Consider the following 24,742-nt stretch of genomic DNA (forward strand, 5'->3'; position numbering starts at 1 on the left):
GACCTGACGGGGAAGCTGCCTGATTCCCACCCATTGATTTGGACGGCACTACAGATATAGGTATAGAGCAGTTGGATCCAATTCCTGATTCCCTCCTCAAAGGCCATTTTGGAGAGCACGTCCATCATGTACGTGTGCGATATCCTGTTAGAAACATAGAAATTAGGTGCAGGAGTAGGCCATTCGGCCCTTCGAGCCTGCACCACCATTCAATATGATCATGGCTGATCATCCAACTCAGTATCCCGTACCTGCCTTCTCTCCATACCCCCTGATCCCCTTAGCCACAAGGGCCACATCTAACTCCCTCTTAAATATAGCCAATGAACTGGCCTCAACTACCATCTGTGGCAGAGAGTTCCAGAGATTCACCACTCTCTGCGTGAAAAAAGTTCTTCTCATCTCGGTTTTAAAGGATTTCCCCTTTATCCTTAAGCTGTGACCCCTTGTCCTGGACTTCCCTAACATCGGGAACAATCTTCCTGCATCTAGCCTGTCCCTTAAGAATTTTGTAAGTTTCTATAAGATCCCCTCTCAATCTTCTAAATTCTAGAGAGTATAAACCAAGTCTATCCAGTCTTTCTTCATAAGACAGTCCTGACATCCCAGGAATCAGTCTGGTGAACCGTCTCTGCACTCCCTCTATGGCAATAATGTCCTTCCTCAGATTTGGAGACCAAAACTGTATGCAATACTCCAGGTGTGGTCTCACCAAGACCCTGTACAACTGCAGTAGAACCTCTCTGCTCCTATACTCAACTCCTTTTGCAATGAAAGCTAACATACCATTCGCTTTCTTTACTGCCTGCTGCACCTGCATGCCTACCTTCACTGACTGGTGTACCATGACACCCAGGTCTCGCTGCATCTCCCCCTTTCCCAATCGGCCACCATTTAGACAATAGTCTGCTTTCCTGTTTTTTGCCACCAAAATGGATAACCTCACATTTATCCACATTGTACTGCATCTGCCAAACATTTGCCCACTCACCCAGCCTATCCAAGTCACCCTGCAGTCTCCTAGCATCCTCCTCACAGCTAACACTGCCCCCCAGCTTAGTGTCATCCGCAAACTTGGAGATATTGCCTTCAATTCCCTCATGCAGATCATTAATATATATTGTAAATAGCTGGGGTCCCAGCACTGAGCCTTGGGGTACCCCACTAGTCACTGCCTGCCATTGTGAAACCCGTTTACTCCTACTCTTTGCTTCCTGTTTGCCAGCCAGTTCTCTATCCACATAGTTGGACACGCTAGAGGCAGAAAACATGTTCCCGATGTTGGGGGGAGTCCAGAACCAGGGACCACAGTTTAAGAATAATGCCCCTGTCCCACTTAGGAAACCTGAACGGAAACCTCTGGAGACTTTGCGCCCCACCCAAGGTTTCCGGAGGTTGCAGGTGGTTGCAGGTAGTGGAAGCAGGTAGGGAGACTGACAAAAACCTCCGGGATCCGCACGGAAACCTTGGGTGGGGCGCAAAGTCTCCAGAGGTTTCCGTTCAGGTTTCCTAAGTGGGACAGGGGCATTAAGAGTAAGCCATTTAGAACGGAGACGAGGAAACACTTTTTCTCACAGAGAGTGGTGAGTCTGTGGAATTCTCTGCTTCAGATGGAGGTGGAGGCAGATTCTTTGGATGCTTTCAAGAGAGAGTTAGATAGAGCTCTTAAAGATAGCGGAGTAAGGGGATATGGGGAGAAGGCAGGAACGCGGTACTGATTGGGGATGCTGGAGAGGAGAACTTCTTCAAGGTAGGCATATCTTGAAGAGATAACGCAGTAGAGTATACACAGTGTTTAAGAGGGATCTCTCCAGCATCTGCAGTTCCCTCTTAAACACTGATTGGGGATGATCAGCAGTGATCACATTGAATGGGGGGGTGCTGGCTCGAAGGGCCAAATGGCCTACTCCTGCACCTACTGGTGTATTATTCAGTGACTATGTCTCTATGACTCTATGACTCTCTCTCTGTGCCTCTCACTATGACTCTCTCTGTGTGTCCCGTTGCTGTGCCTGAGCTCCAGCCGCCTGTATCCACAACACACCCACGTGTCGCTTCCCGCTGGCGGGCTCCATGCAAATTGGCGGGGCCCGGCCACGCCCACTGGTCCGGGCGCCCAATGGCTGCGCAGGGCCCGCCCACTTATGCTGATGAGCGGGGCCCGGCCGGCCAATGGCGGCGCGTTATGTAGCCCGCGCGCTGATTGGATACCGAGGGAGGGGCGGGACGCGTGGATGGACAGAACGCGGAACCAATGGGGAGAGAGTGGGCGGGACGTGATGCGGGAGTGACGGGGGCAACCGCCAATGGAGGGACGAGGCGGGCCCAATGGGAGTGAGAGGGGGCGGGACTATCACGTGGACGTGACGCGTGATGCATTGAGTGACGGGACGATCGGCCAATGGGGAGCGCGTATCCCGGGGCAACGCGGCTGCAAACACGGGCCCGGGAGGGGGCGGGACTAGCGGCGGGGTCGCCCTGGCAACGGCCCCCGGCAACGGCCTTAGCGACCGCGCTGGGCGGGAGAGAGAGAGAGAGCGAGGCCGGAGCCCGGCGGCTGCAGGAGCGGGAGAGGGAGAGAGAGGCGACCGCGGGCGGAGCAGCAGCAGCAGAGCAGCGGCGAGCGGGCCCGGAACCTTCCTGGGCCGGAACCTTGGTGCGGGCCTGACTGACTGGGCCGGGCTGGGCTGGGCCGGGGAGCCCACGGCGGCGCCATCATGTTCAAGAACACGTTCCAGAGCGGATTCCTCTCCATCCTCTACAGCATCGGCAGCAAACCGCTACAGATATGGGACAAGAAGGTGAGGGGGTCAGGGGGGAGATAGAAGGGGGGAGAGAGGGAGGGAGAGAGGAGGGGAGAGAGGGATGGAGATAGGGGAGAGAGGAGGGGGGGAAGGAGTGAGAGACAGAGGGGGAGAGGGTGGGAAGGTGAGAGACCGGGGAGGGAGAAGAGAAAGAGGGAGGAGAGGGAAGGAGGGAAGGTGGGGAGATGGGGAGATGGGGAGGGGGTCTGGGGTCTGTGGGGGGAGGTCTCGGTCTCGGGCTGAGGGGGTGGGTAGGGGCTTGAAGGGGGGGGGGCAGGTAGGGGCTGTGGGGTATTTTGGTTGCAAATAAGGGTGCATGTGCAAGGTTTGTGGTCCAGGAGCCTGGGCGTGCAGAGGGGTGGGGTGGAGTGGGGCATGTGGGGAGGGTGTTGGATGGGCAGAGGTGGGGTAGAGGTGATGTGGGGGCAGTGATTACAGTGGGTTTGTGGGGCACAGAGTGGTATCTGGATGTGTGGGAGGTGGGAATGGAGGGATGTGGTTGGAGATCTGGGGGTAGAGCTTATAGTGGGGGGTGTGGAATGGGGTGGGTGGGGGGATGAGGTGTTACCTCTGGGGAAGTGGGCTGTCTGTCCCCTGGACCGGCCCTGCCCGCCCGCACCAATGTGGGGATGTGCTGAGGATGGCAGGTTTGACAGAGGAGAGAGGACTGTGGAGAGGGAGATGGCGTGAGGTGACCCCACTGGGGAGGGGAGGTTGTGAGGTGTCTGCATCAGAGGGGTGGGGCACAGTGTCCCCTCTACATGCAGGGGACTGGGGATCTTACCCACCACCAATAGTGTGGGGTGGCTCCAACATTTATGAGACTGATAGGAGTTCTTGCGGATTTCTGCGAATGTAAGGACTAGAGGCAGGAGACAGTTGCTTACCCCTTGAGCTATTCCTGGCTCATCTGATCCTATCTCTCAGATTGCCAACTCTAGTTGGAATGGGCTGAATTACCTGTGTTTTTAACATCACACATGAAGCAGGCAGGTGTAGCAAGCACTGAAGGTGAGCTGTATAGTGTCCTACATTGATAGATTCTTGGTTAGTACAGGCGTCAGGGGTTATGGCGAGAAGGCACACTGAATGGACACTAGTTGAGCAACGTTTTTTTGTTTCCTCTGGGTATGTGAGTACTCAGGAAAATGACAATAAAGATATACAATACAATACAAGGCAGGAGAATGGGGTTAGGGGGGAGAGATAGATCAGCCATGATTGAATGACGGGGTGGCCTAATGGCCGAATGGCCTAATTCTGCTCCCATCACTAAGGCCTTTTGCAAAAGGAACGGAGTTGAGAAATAGCCAGGGTCTGTCACGATTATCAGGGTGTTGGTGAGGCCACAGCTGGAGGACTAGGTACTGGGTCAGATCTGGCCCCTTTAATTAATGAGAGGATGTTCTAGTATTGGAGAGAGCCACAAAAAGCTGGAGTAACTCAGCGGGACAGGCAGCATCTCTGGGGAGAAGGAATGGGTGACGTTTCGGGTCGAGACCCTTCTTCTAGTATTGGAGGCCGTCCAAAAGAGATTCACCAATTAATTTCTGGAGTGAGATGGTTAATGAAGTTGGATCCGTATTCTTTGGAGTTTAGAAAACCGAGACGTGAGCTTCTTGCAGCAGACACGGTTTTAAGGGGGCTTGCCAGGGTAGATGTTCAGATGTTTCAATGAGTAGGTGAGACTCAAATGAAAACATAGAACAGTACAGGTCCTTTGGGCCACGATGTCTGTGTTGAACGTGATGCCTAATTAAACTAATCTCCTGTGCCTACACATGATCCATATCCATCTGTTCCCTGCATATCCCTATGTCTATCTGAAAGTCTACTGGTTTGCCTGCCTCCACCACAGGGCATTCTAGGCATCGAACATTCTTTTAAAAAATAACTTGCCCTGCACATCTCCTTTAAACATTTACCTTCTCAACTTAAAGTTATGCTCTTTAGCATTAGATATCTCCATCATGAGAATAAGGTTCAGACTATCTATCCAGTCTATGCCTCTCATAAATTTATATGCCTGTATCAGGACTCTCCTCAACATAGAAACATAGAAATTAGGTGCAGGAGTAGGCCATTCGGCCCTTCGAGCCTGCACCGCCATTCAATATGATCATGGCTGATCATCCAACTCAGTATCCCGTACCTGCCTTCTCTCCATACCCTCTGATCCCCTTGGCCACAAGGGCCACATCTAACTCCCTCTTAAATATAGCCAATGAACTGGCCTCAACTACCCTCTGTGGCAGAGAGTTCCAGAGATTCACCACTCCTCCACACCACCACACCAATTCAGCCTACGGCATTATAGAGAAATCAACGCAAGTCTGTCTAACCTCTCCGTATAGCTAGCTAATGCGCTCTAATCCAGGCAGCATTCTGGTAAACCTCTGCTGCACCCTCTCCAAAGCCTCCGCTTCCTTCCTGTAATGGGGCGAGCAGAACTGCACGCAATACTTTGAATATGGCCTAACTAAATATTTTATGTCTGGATCATACTGTCCTGACTCTTATCTCCAATGCCCCGACAGAGGAAGGCATGTATACCACACGCCTCATTTGCTTTTCCATCTGCTTGTGTTGCCACTTGCAGGTAGCTAACAACATGGGTCTCAAGACCCCTCTGTGCGTGTCAATGGTATTGAGGGTTAACCGTACACCTTCCCCATGCTTCACAAGTTCTCGGAGTAGAATTAGACCATTCGGCCCATCGAATCTATTCCACCATTCAAACATGGCTGATCCCTGCCTCCTAATCCCATTCTCCTGCCTTCTCCCCATAAGCATTGACACCTGTTCAAATCAAGAAATTGCTTATCTCTGCTGTAAAAAGAACGGGGGAATTTCCCCCATGATATTGCATCTTCCATTTGCCTGCCCAGTCGCTTGGGCTAATATTCCACACGCTTGAAGGTGCTCTCTCCCTCTGACCCCAGCTTTACCAGATCAGGCAGCCTGGCATGGTGCCCACTGGCCCAAGGCTGATGCATTCAATAATTCAGTGCCCTGCTCTCGACGGGGATACGTTTCCAAGCCGGCAACTGACAACAGCGAACACAGAGCGAGCTGTGACGCTGCACTGGGCACCAGCCTGTGACAGTCCAGACCGAGAGAAACAGTCCAGGCTTCACCAGTCACAACTCCATCCCCATCCGTCTCCACCATCATGCTGTTTAAAACGTGCCACACTACAGCACAGGAAGAGGCCCTTCCACCTCCAGTGTCCGTGCCCAACACCTCGCCAAGTTAAACTCATCTCCTCTACCCGCACATGAACCATATCCCTCCATTCCCTGCATATCCACGTGCCTACCCTAAAGCTTCATAAACACCACTATTGTATCTGCCTCCGCCACCACCCCTGGCAGCAATTCCAGGCACCCACTGCTCTCTGTATAGAAACAAAATATTGGCCCATGCATCTCCTTTTAAACTTTGTCCCGCTGACCATAAAGATAGGCCCTCTAGTTTTTGACATTTCCATCCTGCAACAACAAAGGTTCTGACTGTCATCCCTATTCACCCATCATGCTGGGCATGGACATTGTGGGCTGAAGGGCCTGTTCCTGTGCTGTATTCTGTGGTTCAAATGGTATGATAATGTTTGTCCAGTTGTCTGCCTATCAACCTCCCCTTTTCTCCCGCATCCACCCACCACTCGCCAGGTTTAGTCCTGTCCCTAAGATAGACACAAACAGCTGGAGTAACTCAGCGGGTCAGACAGCATCTTTGGAGAGAAGGAATGGCTGACGTTTCAGGTCGAGAGCCTTCTTCTGACCCTCATCTCTTCCATCTTTCCCTCCTCTCTACTACACTGTGTGAAGAAGGGTCCCGACCCAAAACGCCGCCTGCCCATGTTCTCCAGAGATGCTACCTGACCCGCTGAGTTACTCCAGCACTTTGTGTCTTTTTCTTCAACCAGCATCTGCAGTTCTTTCTTACACAATCTACAAACCTGTACGTCTTTGGAATGTAGGAAGAAACCGGAGCACCCGGAGAAAACCCATGTGGTCACGGGGAGAACGTACAAACTCTGTACAGACAGCATCTGTGGTCAGGATCGAACCCGGGTCTCTGGCGCTGTGAGGCAGCAACTCTGGAGAGAAGGAATGGGTCTCGACTGGAAACGTCGCCCATTCCTTCTCCCCAGAGATGCTGCCTCACCCGCTGAGTTAGAGTTAGGGAGTTAGATGTGGCCCTTGTGGCTAAGGGGGGTCAGAGGGTATGGAGAGAAGGCAGGTACGGGATACTGAGTTGGATGATCAGCCATGATCATATTGAATGGCGGTGCAGGCTCGAAGGGCCGAATGGCCTACTCCTGCACCTAATTTCTATGTTTCTATTCCAGCATTTGGTGTCTACCCCGGGCTTGTAGATTAATTGACTTTGGTATATTTGTAGATTGTCCATAGTGTGTGTAGGATAGTGCTAGCATACCAGGTGATCACCAGTCGGCACGGACTCGGTGGGGCGAAGGGCCTGTTTCCGCAGTGCACCTCTCAACTAAAGTAAAGGTGGAGCACAGAGGCAGGGAGAGAAGCCCAGCCCTATCCCCAATCTAACCACCCGCACCAGGCTACATCTTTCTTCACGGGGTGTAAACGTTGAGTGAATTTGTTGTGTCTTCCCCTCGGCCTCCGGGCACTGGATCCTGCATTCATGCGCTCATCGCTCTGTTTGATCCCAGGTGAGGAACGGCCACATCAAGAGAATCACCGACAATGACATCCAGTCCCTGGTGCTGGAGGTGGAGGGGACCAACGTGAGGTGAGGCCCACCGTTAATCCCTGGGGCATGGGGGACAGTGACAGAGAGGGGGCTGGGCTGGCAGTGGAAAGGGGTGGTGGTGGTGAGAGGGGGTGGGGGGTGGCAGAGAGAGGGTGCCAGTCTGTGGTGGGTGGTGGGGAGTGAAGGTGGCAGTCTGGAGGAAGGGGCGATTGATCCCAGCCCCTGTGGTGGGGGGGGGGGGGTGAAGGGATGCTTTGTTTCTTATTGTCACGTGTATCGAGCTACCGTGGAAAAACGTATTTTGTTGTCTATCCATTCCCTCCACGGATGCTGCCTGACCCGCTGCGTTCCTGCAGCACTTTGTGTTCTGATTCTGAACCGTCTGCTCCTCTTGGATTGTCCCTAACTGTGTGTCTGAATCTCCCCCACCAGCACCACGTACATCACGTGTCCAGCAGACCCCAAGAAGACCCTGGGCATCAAGCTGCCGTTCCTGGTCATGATCATCAAGAACCTGAAGAAATACTTCACCTTCGAAGTGCAGGTGAGAGTGTGACCGGGGCTCCCGGCATCGAGCAGGATGGTCAAGTGCCGACACAGTGACCTCCCCGTAACCCCGATCTCCACTGCTGCCCACTGAGCAGTGACCTCCGGTCCAAACGTCTCTCAGAGCAATCGTGTACGTTAGATCTTGGTTTTGGGATTGGTTTATTAGTTTTAGTTTAGAGATACAGCACAGAAACAGGCCCTTCGGCCAACCGTGTCTGTGCCGACCAGCGATCCCCGCACACTAACACTATCCTACACAATAGACAATAGACAATAGGTGCAGGAGTAGGCCATTCGGCCCTTCAAGCCAGCACCGCCATTCAATGTGATCATGGCTGATCATCCCCAATCAGTACCCCGTTTCTGCCTTCTCCCCATATCCCCTGACTCCGCTATTTTTAAGAGCCCTATCTAGCTCTCTCTTGAAAACATCCAGAGAACTGGCCTCTACTGCCCTCTGAGGCAAAGAATTCCACAGACTCACCACTCTCTGTGAGAAAAAGTGTTTCCTCGTCTCCTATCTAAATGTCTTACTCCTTATTCTTAAACTGTGGCCCCTGGTTCTGGACTCCCCCAACATCGGGAACATGTTTCCTGCCTCTAGTGTGTCCAAACCCTTAACAATCTTATATGTTTTAATGAGATCCCCTCTCATCCTTCTAAACTCCACACGCTAGGGACACTTTTTACATTTAAACCAAGCCAATTAACCTACAAACCTGCACGTCTTTGGAGTGTGGGAGGAAACCGATGATCTTGGAGAAAACCCACGCAGGTCACGGGGAGAAGGTACAAAAATCAGTACAGACAACACCCATAGATGGGATTGAACCCGGGTCCCTGGCGCTGTGAGTCAGCAACTCTACTGCTGCACCACCATATTGTCACGTGTACCGAGATACAATGACAAACTTAATTTGTGTGCTATCCAATTAAATCAAGCTATACATGAGCACAGCCAAGCCATACACAAGTGCAACAGATAGTGTAAAGAGAAAAATACCTGTGCAAATATTTTTAAAAAGTGCAAGGGTGACTTTGAGGTGGGTTGGAAGGTTTGGGACGGCACCCCAGCTTATGGGCCAACCATTCAGTAGACTGATAACAGCGGGGCAGAAGATGTTTGTGAATCTAGGAGTACGTACTTTCAGGCGTTTGCGTCTACTGTCCAATTTGTAACATTTATGAGAGATGCAGATGTTTCTCATGGTACTGCCTGGATTAGAGGGCGTGAACTATACGGAGAGGTTGTACGCTCCAGGGAAAACAATCCACGTCTGCCCAAGGTTGACGGGAGACCTTATAGAAGTGTATTAAACTATGAGAGGAGTAGATAGGATAGACAGTAGGAACCTTTTTCCCCAGCTGGGAAATGTCAAAGACTAGAGGGCGTAGGTTTAAAGTGAGAGAGGGGCAAAGTTTAAAGATGTGTGGATGGTAGGTACATAAATATGCAGGGGTAGGCAGAGGAGATCGGTTTAACTGAGCTTCATGTTCGGGTACGGACATTGTGGGCCGAATGGCCTGCTCATGTGGTACTGTTCTGTGTTCAAACGGTGTGTGGTTGGGCTGGCTCTGCAGATGCATGGGCACTGGGCACGGGATGCCAGCGTTCAGGCCCGTTCCTGTGCTGCATTGGTGTGTATTGGGGGGGGGGTCAGGTTTAGGGGCGCAGGAGCTGGGAGGAGGAACAAGGCTTGGATAGAGAGGATGTGGAGAGGATGTTTCCACTAGCGGGAGCGTGTAGGACCAGAGGGCACAGCCTCAGAACAAAAGGACGTTCTTTAGTCAGAGGGTGGTGAATCTGTGGAATTCTTTGCCACAGAAGGTTGTGGAGACCAAGTCAATGGATATTTTTAAAGCAAAGATAGATAGATTCTCGATTAGTGCGAGTGTCGGGTTATGTGGAGAAGGCAGGAGAATGGGGTTGAGAGGGAAAGATAGATCAGCCATGATTGAAAGGCAGAGTAGACTTGATGGGCCGGATGGCCTAATTGTGCTCCTATAACATGAACATGAACTTATGAGCCTGTCCCCTGTCCAGTCCTCACCATTTGTGCCCCTGCTCTGACCCCCCACTCTACCCGTGCTCTGTCCCTCCCTTCTTTATTTTTATTTTTTAACCTAAAATAATGTGATCAATTATTAAAAATAATTTTTACAGTGCAATATAAAACGAAACATAACCCACCACCCTAATACACGTCAAACAAATATACAAAATATACTTCTAAACAGCTGTATTACAATCCCCATTGCGGATGACTTCCATCCCCCGCGGTGCCCAATGGTCCCGGAAATCCCCAGGGTGCCCGTGGACAGTGGGTAGTCCCTCTCTAGTACCACCCGGCTGCGGGCGTAACCCCAGAGCCCTCCACCGCCTGGCGCCGTGACTTGCGGACGGCCAGCTTGGCCAGGCCTAGGAGCAACCCAACCAGGACATCTTCGGCCCTACCCTCTCCCCTACGCACAGGGTGTCCAAAGATGTCCCCCTTCCCCGCGATGCCCGTACTCCGTTCCCCCCCCACCCTCACGGTGCGGTTTGCCACAGGTCCTGGATGACAAGAACGTGCGTCGGCGGTTCCGGGCGAGCAACTACCAGAGCACGACCCGGGTGAAGCCCTTCATCTGCACCATGCCCATGAGGCTGGACGACGGCTGGAACCAGATCCAGTTCAACCTGTCCGACTTCACCCGCAGAGCTTACGGCACCAACTACATCGAGACGCTGCGGGTCCAGGTGAGGCAACTACTCCACGCCTCAGTGTCTCCTGTTGTCACCTTTAGGTTATTGTATCGTCACTCGCGTGTGCCCAGGTACAGGGAAAAGCCTTTAAGAAGGAACTGCAGATGCTGGAAAATCGAAGGTAGACAAAAGTGCTGGAGGAACTCAGCGGGTGCAGCAGCATCTATGGAGCGAAGGAAATAGGCAACGTTTCGGGCCGAAACCTTTCTTCAGACTGTTATTAAGATATTAATAAGAGGTTTGCCCAATTTTATCATAATTTATATACAGGTGCACAACCTTTTATCCGACGATCCAAATAACGAAAACCTCCGAATAGCGACATTTTTTCGGTCCTTGAAGAAAGGTCCTTGAAAACGTTCACCGAGGGCGGCCCGCAGAGGTGACAGCGGAACCTCCGGTCGGTCCTCGAAGAAAGGGGAACTAAATCCCCATCCATAAAAGAGAAGATGAGGGTATATTGCGCGGGAGGGTTAATAATTGACAATATGCTGCTACCTGCCAGCTGAGTTAAAAAGTTCCCACGGTAGACTCACGATACACAGTGTATCGTGAGTCTTGCGTGGGAACTTTTTAACAGCGTGCAGGCAGCAGTAGATTGTCGCTCCCTTCAGTTCCACCCCACCTACACCACTCTACTTCCCGGCCATGTGTGTGACCCCTTCCCTCCCCTCTCCAGCTCCCCGCTCATTGCACCGGCACGGGGGCTTTGTACTGTCTTCACGTCGCGATGCTAGCAGCACAGTGCCAGTCACCGGAGACGTCAGGACCAACGGAACACCGACCCCCAGGCCCACTGCAAGCACGGAGATCCCAGATCAGCAACTCCAGCCCAGCCCCGTTCCAACTCCAGAGGAACACGCTCCCCGTATGGGCAGAAGCTGATGGTGTGCAAGAATAACGTCTTGTTCTTGGGGTGGCGCAGCTCGGGCTGTGGGCGAATTGCCACTTATCGCCATAGCGGCCCATCGGGGAGCGGATTCCTCTGGAGTTGGAGGGGGAGGGGGGTATTGTGCTGTTTGATCGCCCCCTACTATTCCAGGGACAGGGAGACAGGACGTTCACCGAGGGCGGCCCGCAGAGGTGACAGCGGAACCTCCGGTCGGTCCTGGAAGAAAGGGGAACTAAATCCCCATCCATAAAAGAGAAGGTGAGGGTATATTGCGCGGGAGGGTTAATAATTGACAATATGCTGCTGCCTGCCCGCTAAGTTAAAAAGTTCCCACGGTAGACACGATACACAGTGTAGGCAGCAGCAGATTGTCGCTCCCTTCAGTTTCACCCCACCTACACCCCTCTGCTCCCTGGCCATGTGTGTGACCCCTTCCCTCCCCTCTCCAGCTCCCCGCCCATTGCACCGGCGCGGGGGCTTTGCACTTTCTTCAAGTCGGCGATGGCTGCCAGCAGGTCAGTGCAGTCACCGGAGACGTCAGGACCAATTGGACGTCGACCACCAGGCCCACCGCAAGCACGGAGAACCAAGAGACCCACAGCCTGCAGCAGCCCAGCCCAGCCCCGCTCCAACTACAGAGGAACATGGGTTGCGGATGACGGGGCGCAGCTCGGGGCGTCGTAGGGGCCCATCGGGGAGCGGGTTCCTGTTGGTCCTGACGTCTCTGGCCACCTGCTATCCTCCGGGAACTGTACCGCCTTTGCAGGAGAGTGGGTTGTTTGCAGTTGCAGAGGGAGGGGGCAAGGGCGGTACAGTTCCCAGTCTCAGCTCCAGTCCAGGAGGGTGGCCGGAGACGTCAGGACCAACGGGACAGCGGCCCCCAGGCCCACTGCAAGCACAGAGAACCCAGAGACCCACAGCCAGCAGCAACTCCAGTCCAGCCCCGCTCCAACTCCAGAGGAACACGTAGGGGCAGACGCTGATGGTGTGCAAGGTGTTCTTGGGGTGGCGCAGCTCGGGCTGTGGGCAAACTGCCACTTGTCGCCGTAGCGGCCCATCGGGGAGCGGATTCCTCTGGAGTTGGAGGGGGAGGGGGGTATTGTGCTGTTTGATCGCCCCCTGCTATCCCAGGGACAGGGAGACACAGCGGCTTTTTAGACTGGTGGGCAATCACTTCCAAAGTTCTGCCCACACAGTCAGTACACTCTCCTACACTGCATTTCATACAAACATTTATTCTGCAAGAGAAAACGACATTGAAGACTCAAACTCGCGACCGAGTAACTGCCTGGATCAAGGCGCAAACTCGCGACCTTGCGGATATGAGCCGAACACTCTACCACTGAGCCAGCCATTAAAGTCTACGCTAAAAAATTTCCATTCCCAAGACCGACAAATTCTGAATTACGAAAAGTGTCTGGTCCCAAGGCTTTCGGATAAAAGGTTGTGCACCTGTACAACTAAAATAAATACAGATGTTAGTAAAATTACACATTTTTTAGATAATTGCAATCTCCCTTAATTGGATAGTTTAGAACAAGAGGAATTAGGAGCACGGATTACTAGTGAAGAAATAAAACAAATAATAAACTGACTGAAAAATGGGAAGACCCCAGGACCAGATGGTTTTAGACAAAAGTGTTGGAGAAACTCAGCGGGTGCAGCAGCATCTATGGAGCGAAGGAAATAGGCAACGTTTCGGGACGAAACGTTGCCTATTTCCTTCGCTCCATAGATGCTGCTGCACCCGCTGAGATTCTCCAGCACTTTTATCTACCTACAGGGAAAAGCATTTTTGTTGCCTGCTATCCAGTCAGTGGAAAGAGTGGACATGATTACAATCGAGCCGTCCACTGTGTGAAGAATCGATCCATCCCTCAGTCTGAAGAAGGGCCTCGGCCCGAAACGTCACCCATTCCTTCTCTCCAGAGATGCTGCCTGTCCCGCTGTGTTACTCCAGCACTTTGTGTCTACGGTTTAAACCAGCATCTGCAGTTCCTTCCACAACGTCCACAGTGTGCAGATACTCGATAAAGGGAATAGCGTTTAGTGCAAGATAAAGTCCGATTAAAGATAGTCCAGGGTTCTCCAGTGAGGTAGATGGCAGCTCAGCACCACTCCCTTGTCGGTGATAGGATGGTTTAGTTGCCTGATAACAGCTGGGAAGAATCTGTCCCTGAATCTTGAGATGTGCCTTTTCACACTTCCATACCTCTTGCCTTTTCCAAAGTCTGATCCAGGCCCACCCTTTCGGCCTTATAGAGCGGACCCTGATTCATGCGAGCCCCAGGCTGTTGCAGGGCCTGCAGCCATCATATTTGGGTCTGGATTATCCAACGTTCCCTCTCCTCACCCGGCCTGCTATGTGCCTGCTACGGCCAGCCTTGAGGATGCAGGCCTGACCTCGGTTCACACTCCCCCCCCCCGCCGGGGCCTTGCTCCCCGCATCCACCGTTGCTGGCTCCCTGGTTATCGGGGGACGAGCAGGGGTCGGCGAGGTGGTTCCCCACTACAGGCTGACTCCCACCCTGACCGGCAGAGCCCCCCAGAGTGGGGCAGCTCACAGTGGGCTGACTGTCTGTGAGTGAACCGCTGGCATTGCTTGTTTTCCAGATTCACGCCAACTGTCGCATCAGGCGGGTCTATTTCTCTGATCGGTTGTACTCTGAGGACGAGCTGCCTGCTGAGTTCAAGCTGTATCTGCCTGTGCAGAATAAAGCCAAGGTGAGTGTGAGACGGAGCTGTTCTATGTATAGGAAGGAACTGCAAACACAAAAAATCGGAGTAACTCAGCGGGTCAGGCAGCATCTCTAGAGAAAAGGAATAGGTGACATTTTGGGTCGAGACTCTTCTTCAGACTCTTCTTCTTTGCCCAGAAACGTTGCCTATTCCTTTTCTCTAGAGATGCTGTCTGATCCGCTGAGTTACTCCAGTTTTTTGTGTTTGCAGTTCCTTCCTGTACATAGAACAGCACAGCACAGGAAATGGCATTTCTTCCCACAATGTCCATGTTTAACATGTTGCCAAAACCAACACTTCTCAGCCAGCACATAATGCATGTCCCTTCATTGCCTGAAGTTTAGTTTAGTTAATTGTCAGGTACAGTGAAAAGCTTTTGTTGCCTGAAAGACAATAAATTATCTTTGTCCTTGCGGAAAGACAATAAATTGATAAAATACAGCTCCTGAACACATCATCTGTGATGTAACCTGGGTGTTTCGGGGCTTTCAACATCAGACACCCTCACCCAGTCGACCCAGCCGTGGTTGATCAGACCACGACTTGTGTTCAGGTGGCATTCGCTCCTCCCCATGGACCTCCTCTCCTGATCCAGAGCCACCTCAAGGCTTTCTCCGCTGCCTCTGTGGTGTTCTCCTCGCCACTCCGTTGATGCCCAGGGCTTTGTAGAGCAATTGCCCTGCACAACCTCTGCAGCCAACCTGGATGGGCATACACCTTGCCTTCCAGCCCTGCTTACGGCAGTCTATGACCAGCTCTTCATACTTGGTCATCGTCCTCTCGTGGGGCTCCTCCAGTCCTCCCAGGGCACTGTCAGTTCCAACAAGACGATGTTTCCAATCGAGCTGCCCACAGTGTACAGATAAAGTAAGAAATGTTGATGGAGTAGAGGTTTAAGAGTGTAGTGATTGTAATGCGTGATTGCAGATCCACGTCTGCGAACAGCACACACAGAGACGCCTGGCTTGGCCTCCAGCCGTCCATGTATATATCCAAAATCTCAAACACCACTAGCATTTCTACATCTAGCACCCACCGCTCTTGAGTTAAAAAACCATGCCCTGCGCATCTCTTTTAACCTTTGCTCCTCTCACCGTAGAGCTGTCCTCCACGGTTTTCTATCCGGGGGGAAGGTTCTGACTGTCTACCCTATCTATGTGTCCCATAATTTTATACATTTCTATCAGGTCTTCCTGCAACCTCTAGCTTTCCAGAGAAAACAATCCAAGTCTGCCCAACTGCTCCCTCTAATCCAGGCATCATTCTGGTAAACCTCCCCTGCACCTGGGTGGCGCAGCGGTAGAGTTGCTGCCACACAGCGCCAGAGACCCGGGTTCCATCCTGACCACAGGTGCTGCCTGTACGGAGTTTGTACGTTCTCCCCGTGACCTGCGTGGGTTTTCTCCGAGATCTTTGGTTTCCTCCCACACTCCAAAGACGACAGTTCTTTAGGCTAGTCGGCTTGGTATAAATGTACAGTTGTTCCTTGTGTGTGTGTGTGTGTGTAGGGGCAGCGTTAATGTGCAGGGATTGCTGGTTGGCACGGGCTCGGTGGGCCTGTTTCCGCGCTGTATCTCTAAACCAAACTCTTCATATCCTTTGTGTAATGGGGCGCCCACAATTGGGGCCTAACCAAAGTCCTATGAAGCTGCGTCACTACTTCCTGACTATGCCCTGTCCTACAAAAGCAAGTTTACCATATGCCTGGAATAGTGGGTCTTGTGGACAGAGACGTGGCTGGACAGACTTGAACTTCATAGCGTGGACCACTGGACACCCAACAGGTGTATATAAAATGATGAGAGGCATAGATAGGGTGGACAGTCTGGGGATTTGGGGACAGGCACTTGGATATGGATCAGTGCAGGCAGATAAGAGTTGGCCATGCCACCATGATTGCCACTGACATTGTGGGCCTGTTCTAGGTCTCGGACACAAAAGTTCTGGGAACACTCAGGTCGAGGATAATCCTGCACTCTGTGTTGGGAGCGGCTTGTGGCTGGAAACAAACACCTGGAGTCCCCGAATTGCATGTTTTCAGAGGAGTGCCGACCGGTTTTCATCCCGTGACCTTTTGGGACTCAGTGATACAGAATGGAAACAGTCCCTTCAGCCCCACTTGTCCACACTGACTAATATGTCCCAGCTACACTAGTCCCACCTGCCTGTGGTTGGTCCATATCCCTCTAAACCTATCCTACCCATATACTTGTCTCATTGTTTCTTAAACGTTTCGATGGTCTCAGCCTCACTGCCTCCTCTGGCAGCTTGTTCCATACACCCACCGGCCTTTGTGTGAAAATGTTACCCCTCAGATTCCTATAAAATCTTTCCCCCTTCACCTTGAACCTATGTCCTCTGGTCCTCGATTCGCCTACACTGGGCAAGAGACTGTACATCTACCCGATCTATTCCTCTTATGATTTTAAACACCTCTTTAAGATCACCCCTCATCCTCCTGCTGTTGGATCAGTGTCTATTAATTCCTGGTCCCACCCTGACCTCCAAGGTGGGTGAGGGCAGACGTGGGGTTGGGACACCACGCAGCAGCCGAGGGAAGTTGAGGAATGTTGGCACAGCGGTAGAGTTGCTGCCTCACAGCGCCAGAGACCCGGGTTCTATCCCGACTGCCGGTGCTGTGGGTTTTCTCCGGGTGTTCCGGTTTCCTCCCACACTCCAAAGACACCCAGGTTTGTAGGTTCATTGGCTTGGTATAAATTTAAATTGTCCCTAGTGTGTTAGTGTGGGCCAAGAGCTTGTTTCCGCGCTGCTCCCGGCCAGCAAACAGCCAGCAAACAAGCCGCCAGGAAGTACGTCTCCTCTACGTGTTTGGTTCAGCAGAGGGAAGGGTTGAGACGGGTGCAAATGTGAATGTCTGTATCCTCTTTCCAGTGAGCCAGATGAGCAGAGTGAAGGATCCACAGCCCGTCCCTCGCCTCGTCCATGGAGAAACACCCTGGAAAGTGAATGCTTTGTATATTTTCATTTGATGTAAACCCCAGTGTTGAAACAGTGTTTGCTTTGCTTTTTAATATTGTGCCTTATAACTAGAAATAAAATTCTCTAATTTGAGTGGGTGGGAGTTTGATTGACGGTTGGAGAGGAGCGTGGGCATGGAGTTAGAGGGCAAACTACAAGGTTGGGTGGGGGGGCTGTGTACAGTGTATCCATCCACGAGTGAGAGGAGGTGCAGGGGAGAGGAGAAGCGTGGAGCTGTAAGGGAGGTGGATGGGAAGGAAACCATCCCTGAGAGAATTGGTAATGGGGAGGGGAGGAGAATCTCTAACCCATATATTCTTCTTGGGAAGAACAGTAATGTATGTGTCCAGCTACAAAAATAGAAGTTCAAGTTGTGCACATGGTGAAACTCCCTGGGCACGGACAGTGCAGGTGAGACTCAGCAAGACTCTAAATGCCCCTGTCCCACTTAAGAAACCTCTGGAGACTTTGCGCCCCACCCAAGGTTTCCGTGCGGTTCCCGGAAGTTTTTGTCAGTCTCCCTAACTGCAACCTCCGGGAACCGCACGGAAACCTTGGGTGGGGCACAAAGTCTCCAGAGGTTTCTGTTCAGGTTTCCTAAGTAGGACAGGGGCATTAGGCTAGAAGGCCCTCACTTTGTCTTAACAGCAAACCCTTATTGGCACCGCCTGATCCTAGCCCAGCTAACTCTGTGGAATGACCACACGATAACTGTAAATGCAACAAGTAAAGGGGTGATACAGATACTTCTGAACACAAGCATTTACCACTGTAAACCAACAGTCCTTGAAAGAAATAGCAGCTGCTGGAACGTTATTGAAAATTGTTTATTTTAAAAAAGTTCCCGTTCTGGCAGGATTGCTCCACACACTGGGACTACCACACCTCGTTTATTCCATGATTTACAATAAATGTTTCCACACGATTTAAAAATCTACAAAAACACTTGGCACAGGCAGGCTGACATCAGTATTGGACATTGAACTGATCCACGCAACACCGTGCAGTAAACACAATCGATGGGAACACCGACCCTCAGGAGAATACAGGCAGCGACGGTGGTGGAAGGACACTTGAGCACACCAGAGCCCAGCATCGCAACAGATGCCACTCCAGGCTGGGCACCGCCATCACCATTCAACTGCTGCAAGGCAGGGACTGGACGGGAGGGGAAGGATGGAGAATTAAGAAAGGGGGGTGGGAGAGGTGGGCACAGATGTTTTCACACACCTGTGTATATAAAGAGCGCTCGGAACAACATACCTGCACCCATCTCTACCCTGTTCTCCGTTAAGAGGCTGGGGTTAGTGTTTGACCTGCTGGTGTAGAGGGCTGCCAGCAGGGGGCAGTGCCAGGAGGCGAGGCAGGTGGATTGTGTCACCATTACCCCACCTCTGCCTCCAGGAGTAGGTGTGCGAGAAGGCACCAGTCCTTGCCCACACACACCCTGCCGATCCTGGCTCGGGCTCAGCTGCCTTTTACAATAAAGGCCTCACCGTAAAAAGATAGATCTTCCCCCAGCGTCGCAGAGCAGGGGAGAGGTTGGGGTTCAGGCACTGTGTGGCACCCACCTCCTCCTGTTCATGTGTGTCTCCCAAACTGGGGTCTGGTCTGGGGAGGGGGGAGTTAGGGATCACACAGGGAGGGTTCCCCCTTCCCCTCTTTTCTGAGGTGGAGGGTGGAGCCCAGCAGCAGGCAGCTGCTCAGGGGGTTGGAGCGACAGGCAGACATGGTTCAGTGTCTGGCGAAGGGTCTCGACCTGAACCGTCACCCATTCCTTCTCTCCAGAGATGCTGCCTGTCCTGCTGATTTACTCCAGCATTCTGTGTCTATCTATGGCTCAGTGATCGCTGGACCCTGCAGGTCTGTGAGAACCAGACCACAGTTCCACCCCACCCCTGGGGGTGGTAACTCCCCTTTCCCTGTCGGCCAGGGTGTGGACGGAGCTGATTGCAATAACGCTGCGGATTTTGTGTCTCACAGTAAGAAACAGGCTTACAATCAAAAGTTACAAAGAGTCAGGCACTTGGTGAAATACAACAACTGAGGGGAGAGGCTGGGATTCACGCACAACAGCCAACGCCATCTCTCCTGTTCCCTGTGGCTTCTCACGCTTGGGTCTGGGCACTGTGGTGGGCTGAGCTGAACAAGCTGGGGGGTTGGGGGAAATCGGGACAGGCAGGGAGCTGATTCCCCTTCAGTCTCCCCTGAGCTGACACAGCAGGTCCCGTGAAGTTGGCCAGAGGGGTGGGGGGCTGAGACTCCAGTCCTGAGGGGATGGGCTGTGGCTTCAGCCCGTCGAAGCCTCTTCTGCCCCAGAGATCTCCCTGGCTGAAGGTTCATGCCGGCCGACAATCTCTCCAACACACGCGCACACACATGTAGAGGTTGAGTGAGCTCCAGCCAACAATGTACAAGGGGCAAGCTCGGGGGGAAGAAGGGACATTCTCCCAAATGGTGGAGGAGGGTTTTAACGTTGATTGTGGAAACGAGGAACAGCAGTTGCTGGTTTACACTGGTCCAACACCGAGTGCTTGGCTATAATATTCACAGTTGCTGTCAAGAAAGTGGATGATGAGGTTCTGCAGAGCCTACTGACGTCTCCAAGATCAAAACCTTCCAAGTTTGGAGACATCAGCAGGTTGTGGGTTCTAGGGAATCTCATCAAACCTTCCCTCCACTGAAATATTTATTTCTCCCTCTCGCAGCTTGCAGTGTCAAACTGTCCTCCATTACTGGCATGTACATTAACAGTAGGCAGGAGATGGGGTGGGAGGGGGGAAAGAGGACTGTGCTTCTGCCCGGGCCATTGGCTCGCAGCTTTCTCGCCTACCCACACACACAGCACGGGACAGGCATTCCCTTTAAGGCATTGATTATTCATGTACAAGAACAAAAAGGTTTATCCAAAAAAAGTATCCACTGGTAAAGCGGCCAGCAGGGGTCCACCCGGGGGGGGGGTGGGTGGGGGTCCGAGCCCAGGCACGGGGTGGGTTGTGGACCCGCAGTCTGTGTGGGTGGGTGCCTAGGCAATGAGTGGGGGGGGGTCCATGCCCAGACTGGCAGGGGAGGGGTAGGGGTAGGGTGGGTGTCCAGGCAGTGGGGTATGGGGGTGGGGATGGGTAGGGTGGGAGGGTTGTGGGTGGCCTCTCCTGGGTCACAGGCTGCCCTCGTAGTTGAGGATGTAGTAGTCGTGCACGTACATGAGCACGGCCACCGGCTGCCCGATGATCAGAGACAGCCACACCGCAGCGTTGCCGTAGTTGCCGCTCAGGAACCTCCCGACCAGCCAGGCCAGCGGCACCTGCACCAGAGAGAGAGGGAGAGGGAGAGAGCCCGAGTCAGTGGCCAGCTCAATAATCCCCCCACAACTACCTCTCCCTCCCCTCCTGCCTCCAGAGAGAGGAACATCCCGAGTCTGTGAGACCCCGCTCAATAATCCTCGCTCTCCCACCACCTCCCCCTCTCCTCTCCCACCTGCACCAGAGAGCCTGAGTCTGAGACCTGCTGCATGATCCTACCTCTCCCTACCACCTGCCCCTCCTCTCTAGCACCAGCACCGGAGAGAGACCGTGCCTGTGAGACCCGCTCAATAAACTTCCCCCTTCCCACCACCTCCCGCTACCACCTACAGCTGGGAGAGGCACAGGCCCAATCGCTTGATAAACCCCCCTCCTCCCCCCAAGCCCCCGCCCCCCACCTGCGGCAGGGACAGTTGCTTGATAAACCACCCAACTCACCACTAGCCCCCGCTCCCACCTTCCCACCCCCTTGCAGCACAGCACCCGCACCTCTCGCTCAGTTAAAACCACCCGCCCCTCCCCCGCTGCCCCCCCCCCACCACCTCCCCATCTGTCCCACTGCCTCCTCTCCCTCCCCACCAACTTTCTGTCTGATCTCCATCCTACAGTAGCAATATACAAACACAAAGTTGTGGAGGAACTCGGTGGGATTGGGCAGCATCAGTAGATGGAAATGAACCCAAGAGAGTGAAGAAGAGTCGCAACCTGTTTATTCCCTCCACAGACGCTGCCTGACTCGCTGAGTTCCTCCAGCTGATTGCAGCGTCCACAGGTTGTGTGTGTGTGTGTGGTGTGTGTGGGGGTGTGTGTGTGTGTGTGTGGTGTGTGTGTGTGTGTGTGTGTGTGTGTGTGTGTGTGTGTGTGTGTGTGTGTGTGTGTGTGTGCGTGTGTGTGTGTGTGTGTGTGTGTGTGCGCGCGTGTGTGGGGGTGTGTGTGTGGGAGGGGGTGAGGGTGTGGGGGTGTGTGTGGGCGCGCGTGTGTGGGGGTGTGTGTGTGGGAGGGGGTGAGGGTGTGGGGTGCGTGCTTGCATGTGTGTGTGTGCGTTAGACAACATTCCTTGCACTCCACAACACCTCCCACTTCCCTGCCACCCGTAAATTGCAGAACATGGAGACCGTGGCCAGTACTCACCTGCGCCATCATGCCCATGAACGCCCAGAGCCGGAACATCTTCAGCGGAATGCTGACCAGGTACTGGGGGAATGAGAGAGCCCGGTGAGTGCCGCAGATCAGCCACCCCTTGCCTACCCCACTCACTCCCCTGCACCAAGCCCATGAAACAGGAGGGTCCCTCGAGCTGCTCCAACACACAAGGTCCAGCCTTGGCCTCTATCCTCATGCTTCCTTGTAGAGTCTGCCTTAAATACATGGTATAACTGCCTCCACGCCCTCTAGGCTAGAGGATGCTACAGATTCACCAACCTCACAGTGGAGAAACTTTGCTTCATATCTACTGAGGGTGGACCAGTCCTCATTCAGAGACATTGACCATGGATTCTGGACACTCAGCGGGGGGAAATCATTGATTCCCTATCTACCTGCAAGACCCCTCAACGATTTTCCACTGGAGATTATCTCTCACAGAGTGATGCAGTGTGGAAACAGGCCCCTCAGCCCCACTTGCCTACACTGGCCAACATGTCCCATCTACACTAGTCCCACCTGCCTGTGTTTGGTCCATATCCCTCCAAACCTGTCCTATCCACGTACCTGTCTGTTTCTGAAATGATGACATAGTCCCTGCCTCAACTACCTCCTCTGGCTGTTTGTTTCCGCCACCCTTGATGTGAGAACATTACCCCTCAGGTTCCTATTAAATCTTTCCTCCCCTCAAACCCATGTCCTCTGGTTCTCGATTTCCCCCATTCTGAGCAAGATTTTGTGTGTCCTCTCAATCTATTCTCATGATTTTATACACCTCTATGTGTCTTTTACGAGTCGTCCTTAAATACAGGAGAGGTGCCGGAAGACTGGAGGGTGGCAAATGTTGTGCCTCTATTTAAGAAGGGCTGCAGGGAAAATGTTGGGGACTATAGGCCAGTGAGTTTAACATCTGCAGTTGGAAAGTTACAAGAGAGTATTCTGAGGGATAGGATATACAGGCATTTAGATGGGCAAGGGCTGATTAGGGGTAGTCAGCATGGTTTTGTACGTGGGAGGTCATGTCTCGTAAATATGATTGAGTTTTTTGAAGACGTGACCAAAAAGGTCGATGAGGGCAGAGCTGTATATGTTGTGTACATGGATTTCAGTAAGGCATTCGACAGGGTTCGGCATGGTAGGCTGCTCTGGAAGGTTAAATCGCATGGGATCCAAAGAGAGATGGCTGAATGGATAGAAAATTGGCTTCATGGAAGGAAGCAGAGGGTGATGGTGGAAGGTTGCTTCTCGGACTGGAGGCCTGTGACTAGTGGTGTGCCTCAGGGTTCGGTGCTGGGCCCGTTACTGTTTGTTATCTACATCAATGATTTGGATGAGAAGATACAGGGCAAGATTAGCAAGTTTGTAGATGATATAAAAGTGGGTGGTTTTGCAGATAGTGAAGATGGTTGTGAAAGATTGCAGCAGGATCTGGATCGATTGGCCAGGTGGGCTGAGGAATGGTTGATGGAATTTAATACAGAGAAATGTGAGGTGTTGCATTTTGGGAAGTTTAACAAGGGCAGGACCTATACAGTGAATGGTAGGTCTTGTTGTACCCTTGGGCAAGAGTGACCATAATATGGTTTAGTTCTTCATTAGGATGGAGAGTGACATTGTTAATTCAGAAACAATGGTTCTGAACTTAAAGAAAGGTAACTTTGAGGGTATGAGACGTGAATTGGCCAAGATTGACTGGCAATTAATTCTAAAAGGGTTGACGGTGGATATGCAATGGAAGACATTTAAAGACTGCATGGATGAACTACAAAAATTGTTCATCCCAGTTTGGCAAAAGAATAAATCAGGGAAGGTAGTACATCCGTGGATAACAAGGGAAATCAGGGATAGTATCAAAGCGAAGGATGATGCGTACAAATTAGCCAGAAAAAGCAGCATACCGGAGGACTGGGAGAAATTCAGAGACCAGCAGAGGAGGACAAAGGGCTTAATTAGGAAAGGAAAAATAGATTATGAAAGAAAACTGGCAGGGAACATAAAAACTGACTGTAAAGGTTTTTAGAGATATGTGAAAACAAAGAATAGTTAAAACAAATGTAGGTCCCTTGCAGTCAGAAACAGGTGAGTTGATCATGGGGAACAAGGATATGGCGGACCAATTCAATAACTACTTTGGTTCTGTCTTCACTAAGGAAGACATAAATAATTTGCCGGAAATAGCAGGGGACCGCGGGTCAAAGGAGTTGGAGGAATTGAGTGAAATCCAGGTTAGCCGGGAAGTGGTGTTGGGTAAATTGAATGGATTAAAGGCCGATAAATCCCCAGGGCCAGATAGGCTGCATCCCAGAGTACTTAAGGAAGTAGCTCCAGAAATAGTGGATGCATTAGTAATAATCTTTCAAAACTCTTTAGATTCTGGAGTAGTTCCTGAGGATTGGCGGGTAGCAAACGTAACCCCACTTTTTAAGAAGGGAGGGCGAGAGAAAAACGGGGAATTACAGACCAGTTAGTCTAACATCGGTAGTGGGGAAACTGCTAGAGTCAGTTATTAAAGATGGGATAGCAGCATATTTGGAAAGTGGTGAAATCATTGGACAAAGTCAGCATGGATTTACGAAAGGTAAATCATGTCTGACGAATCTTATAGAATTTTTCGAGGATGTAACTAGTAGCGTGGATAGGGGAGAACCAGTGGATGTGGTGTATCTGGACTTCCAGAAGGCTTTCGACAAGGTCCCACATAAGAGATTAGTATACAAACTTAAAGTACACGGCATTGGGGGTTCAGTATTGATGTGGATAGAGAACTGGCTGGCAAACAGGAAGCAAAGAGTAGGAGTAAACAGGTCCTTTTCACAATGGCAGGCAGTGACTAGTGGGGTACCGCAAGACTCAG

The 24,742-nt window shown here is 52.0% G+C and overlaps 2 protein-coding genes across 3 annotated transcripts in view; one reads left to right on the top strand and one right to left on the bottom strand.

The window, feature by feature from the left end:
- The first annotated feature begins 2,539 nt into the window (after positions 1 to 2,539).
- On the top strand, positions 2,540 to 17,536 carry cfap20 (cilia and flagella associated protein 20). The gene is made up of 6 exons (XM_055665472.1): positions 2,540 to 2,801; positions 7,498 to 7,577; positions 7,971 to 8,082; positions 10,639 to 10,827; positions 14,339 to 14,449; positions 17,357 to 17,536. Exons 1-6 carry the CDS (start codon positions 2,718 to 2,720, stop codon positions 17,357 to 17,359), a joined length of 579 nt encoding a protein of 192 aa, XP_055521447.1. The 5' UTR covers positions 2,540 to 2,717; the 3' UTR covers positions 17,360 to 17,536.
- Positions 17,537 to 20,538: 3,002 nt separating this feature from the next.
- dgat1a (diacylglycerol O-acyltransferase 1a) overlaps positions 20,539 to 24,742 on the bottom strand; it is a 98,369-nt gene continuing 94,165 nt past the window's right edge. For both annotated transcript variants that reach the window (XM_055665482.1, XM_055665486.1), the window contains 2 exons: positions 21,877 to 21,939; positions 20,539 to 20,747 (listed from right to left, as the gene is read on the bottom strand). In XM_055665482.1, coding sequence (XP_055521457.1) covers positions 20,601 to 20,747; positions 21,877 to 21,939 — 210 coding nt within the window. In that variant the 3' untranslated portion in view covers positions 20,539 to 20,600. The remainder of the gene's footprint in view (positions 20,748 to 21,876; positions 21,940 to 24,742) is intronic.

The sequence above is a fragment of the Leucoraja erinacea genome, chromosome 2, assembly GCF_028641065.1.
Source record: "Leucoraja erinacea ecotype New England chromosome 2, Leri_hhj_1, whole genome shotgun sequence".
NCBI lineage: Eukaryota > Metazoa > Chordata > Chondrichthyes > Rajiformes > Rajidae > Leucoraja > Leucoraja erinaceus.

What these genes read in the sequence shown, in the direction of transcription:
- cfap20 (XM_055665472.1), top strand. Translation starts at nt 2,718, where the DNA reads ATGTTCAAGAACACGTTCCAGAGCGGATTCCTCTCCATCCTCTACAGC. An exon ending in TACAGATATGGGACAAGAAG is followed by an intron (nt 2,802 to 7,497) that starts GTGAGGGGGTCA and finishes GTTTGATCCCAG; the next exon opens with GTGAGGAACGGCCACATCAA. An exon ending in ACTTCACCTTCGAAGTGCAG is followed by an intron (nt 8,083 to 10,638) that starts GTGAGAGTGTGA and finishes GGTTTGCCACAG; the next exon opens with GTCCTGGATGACAAGAACGT.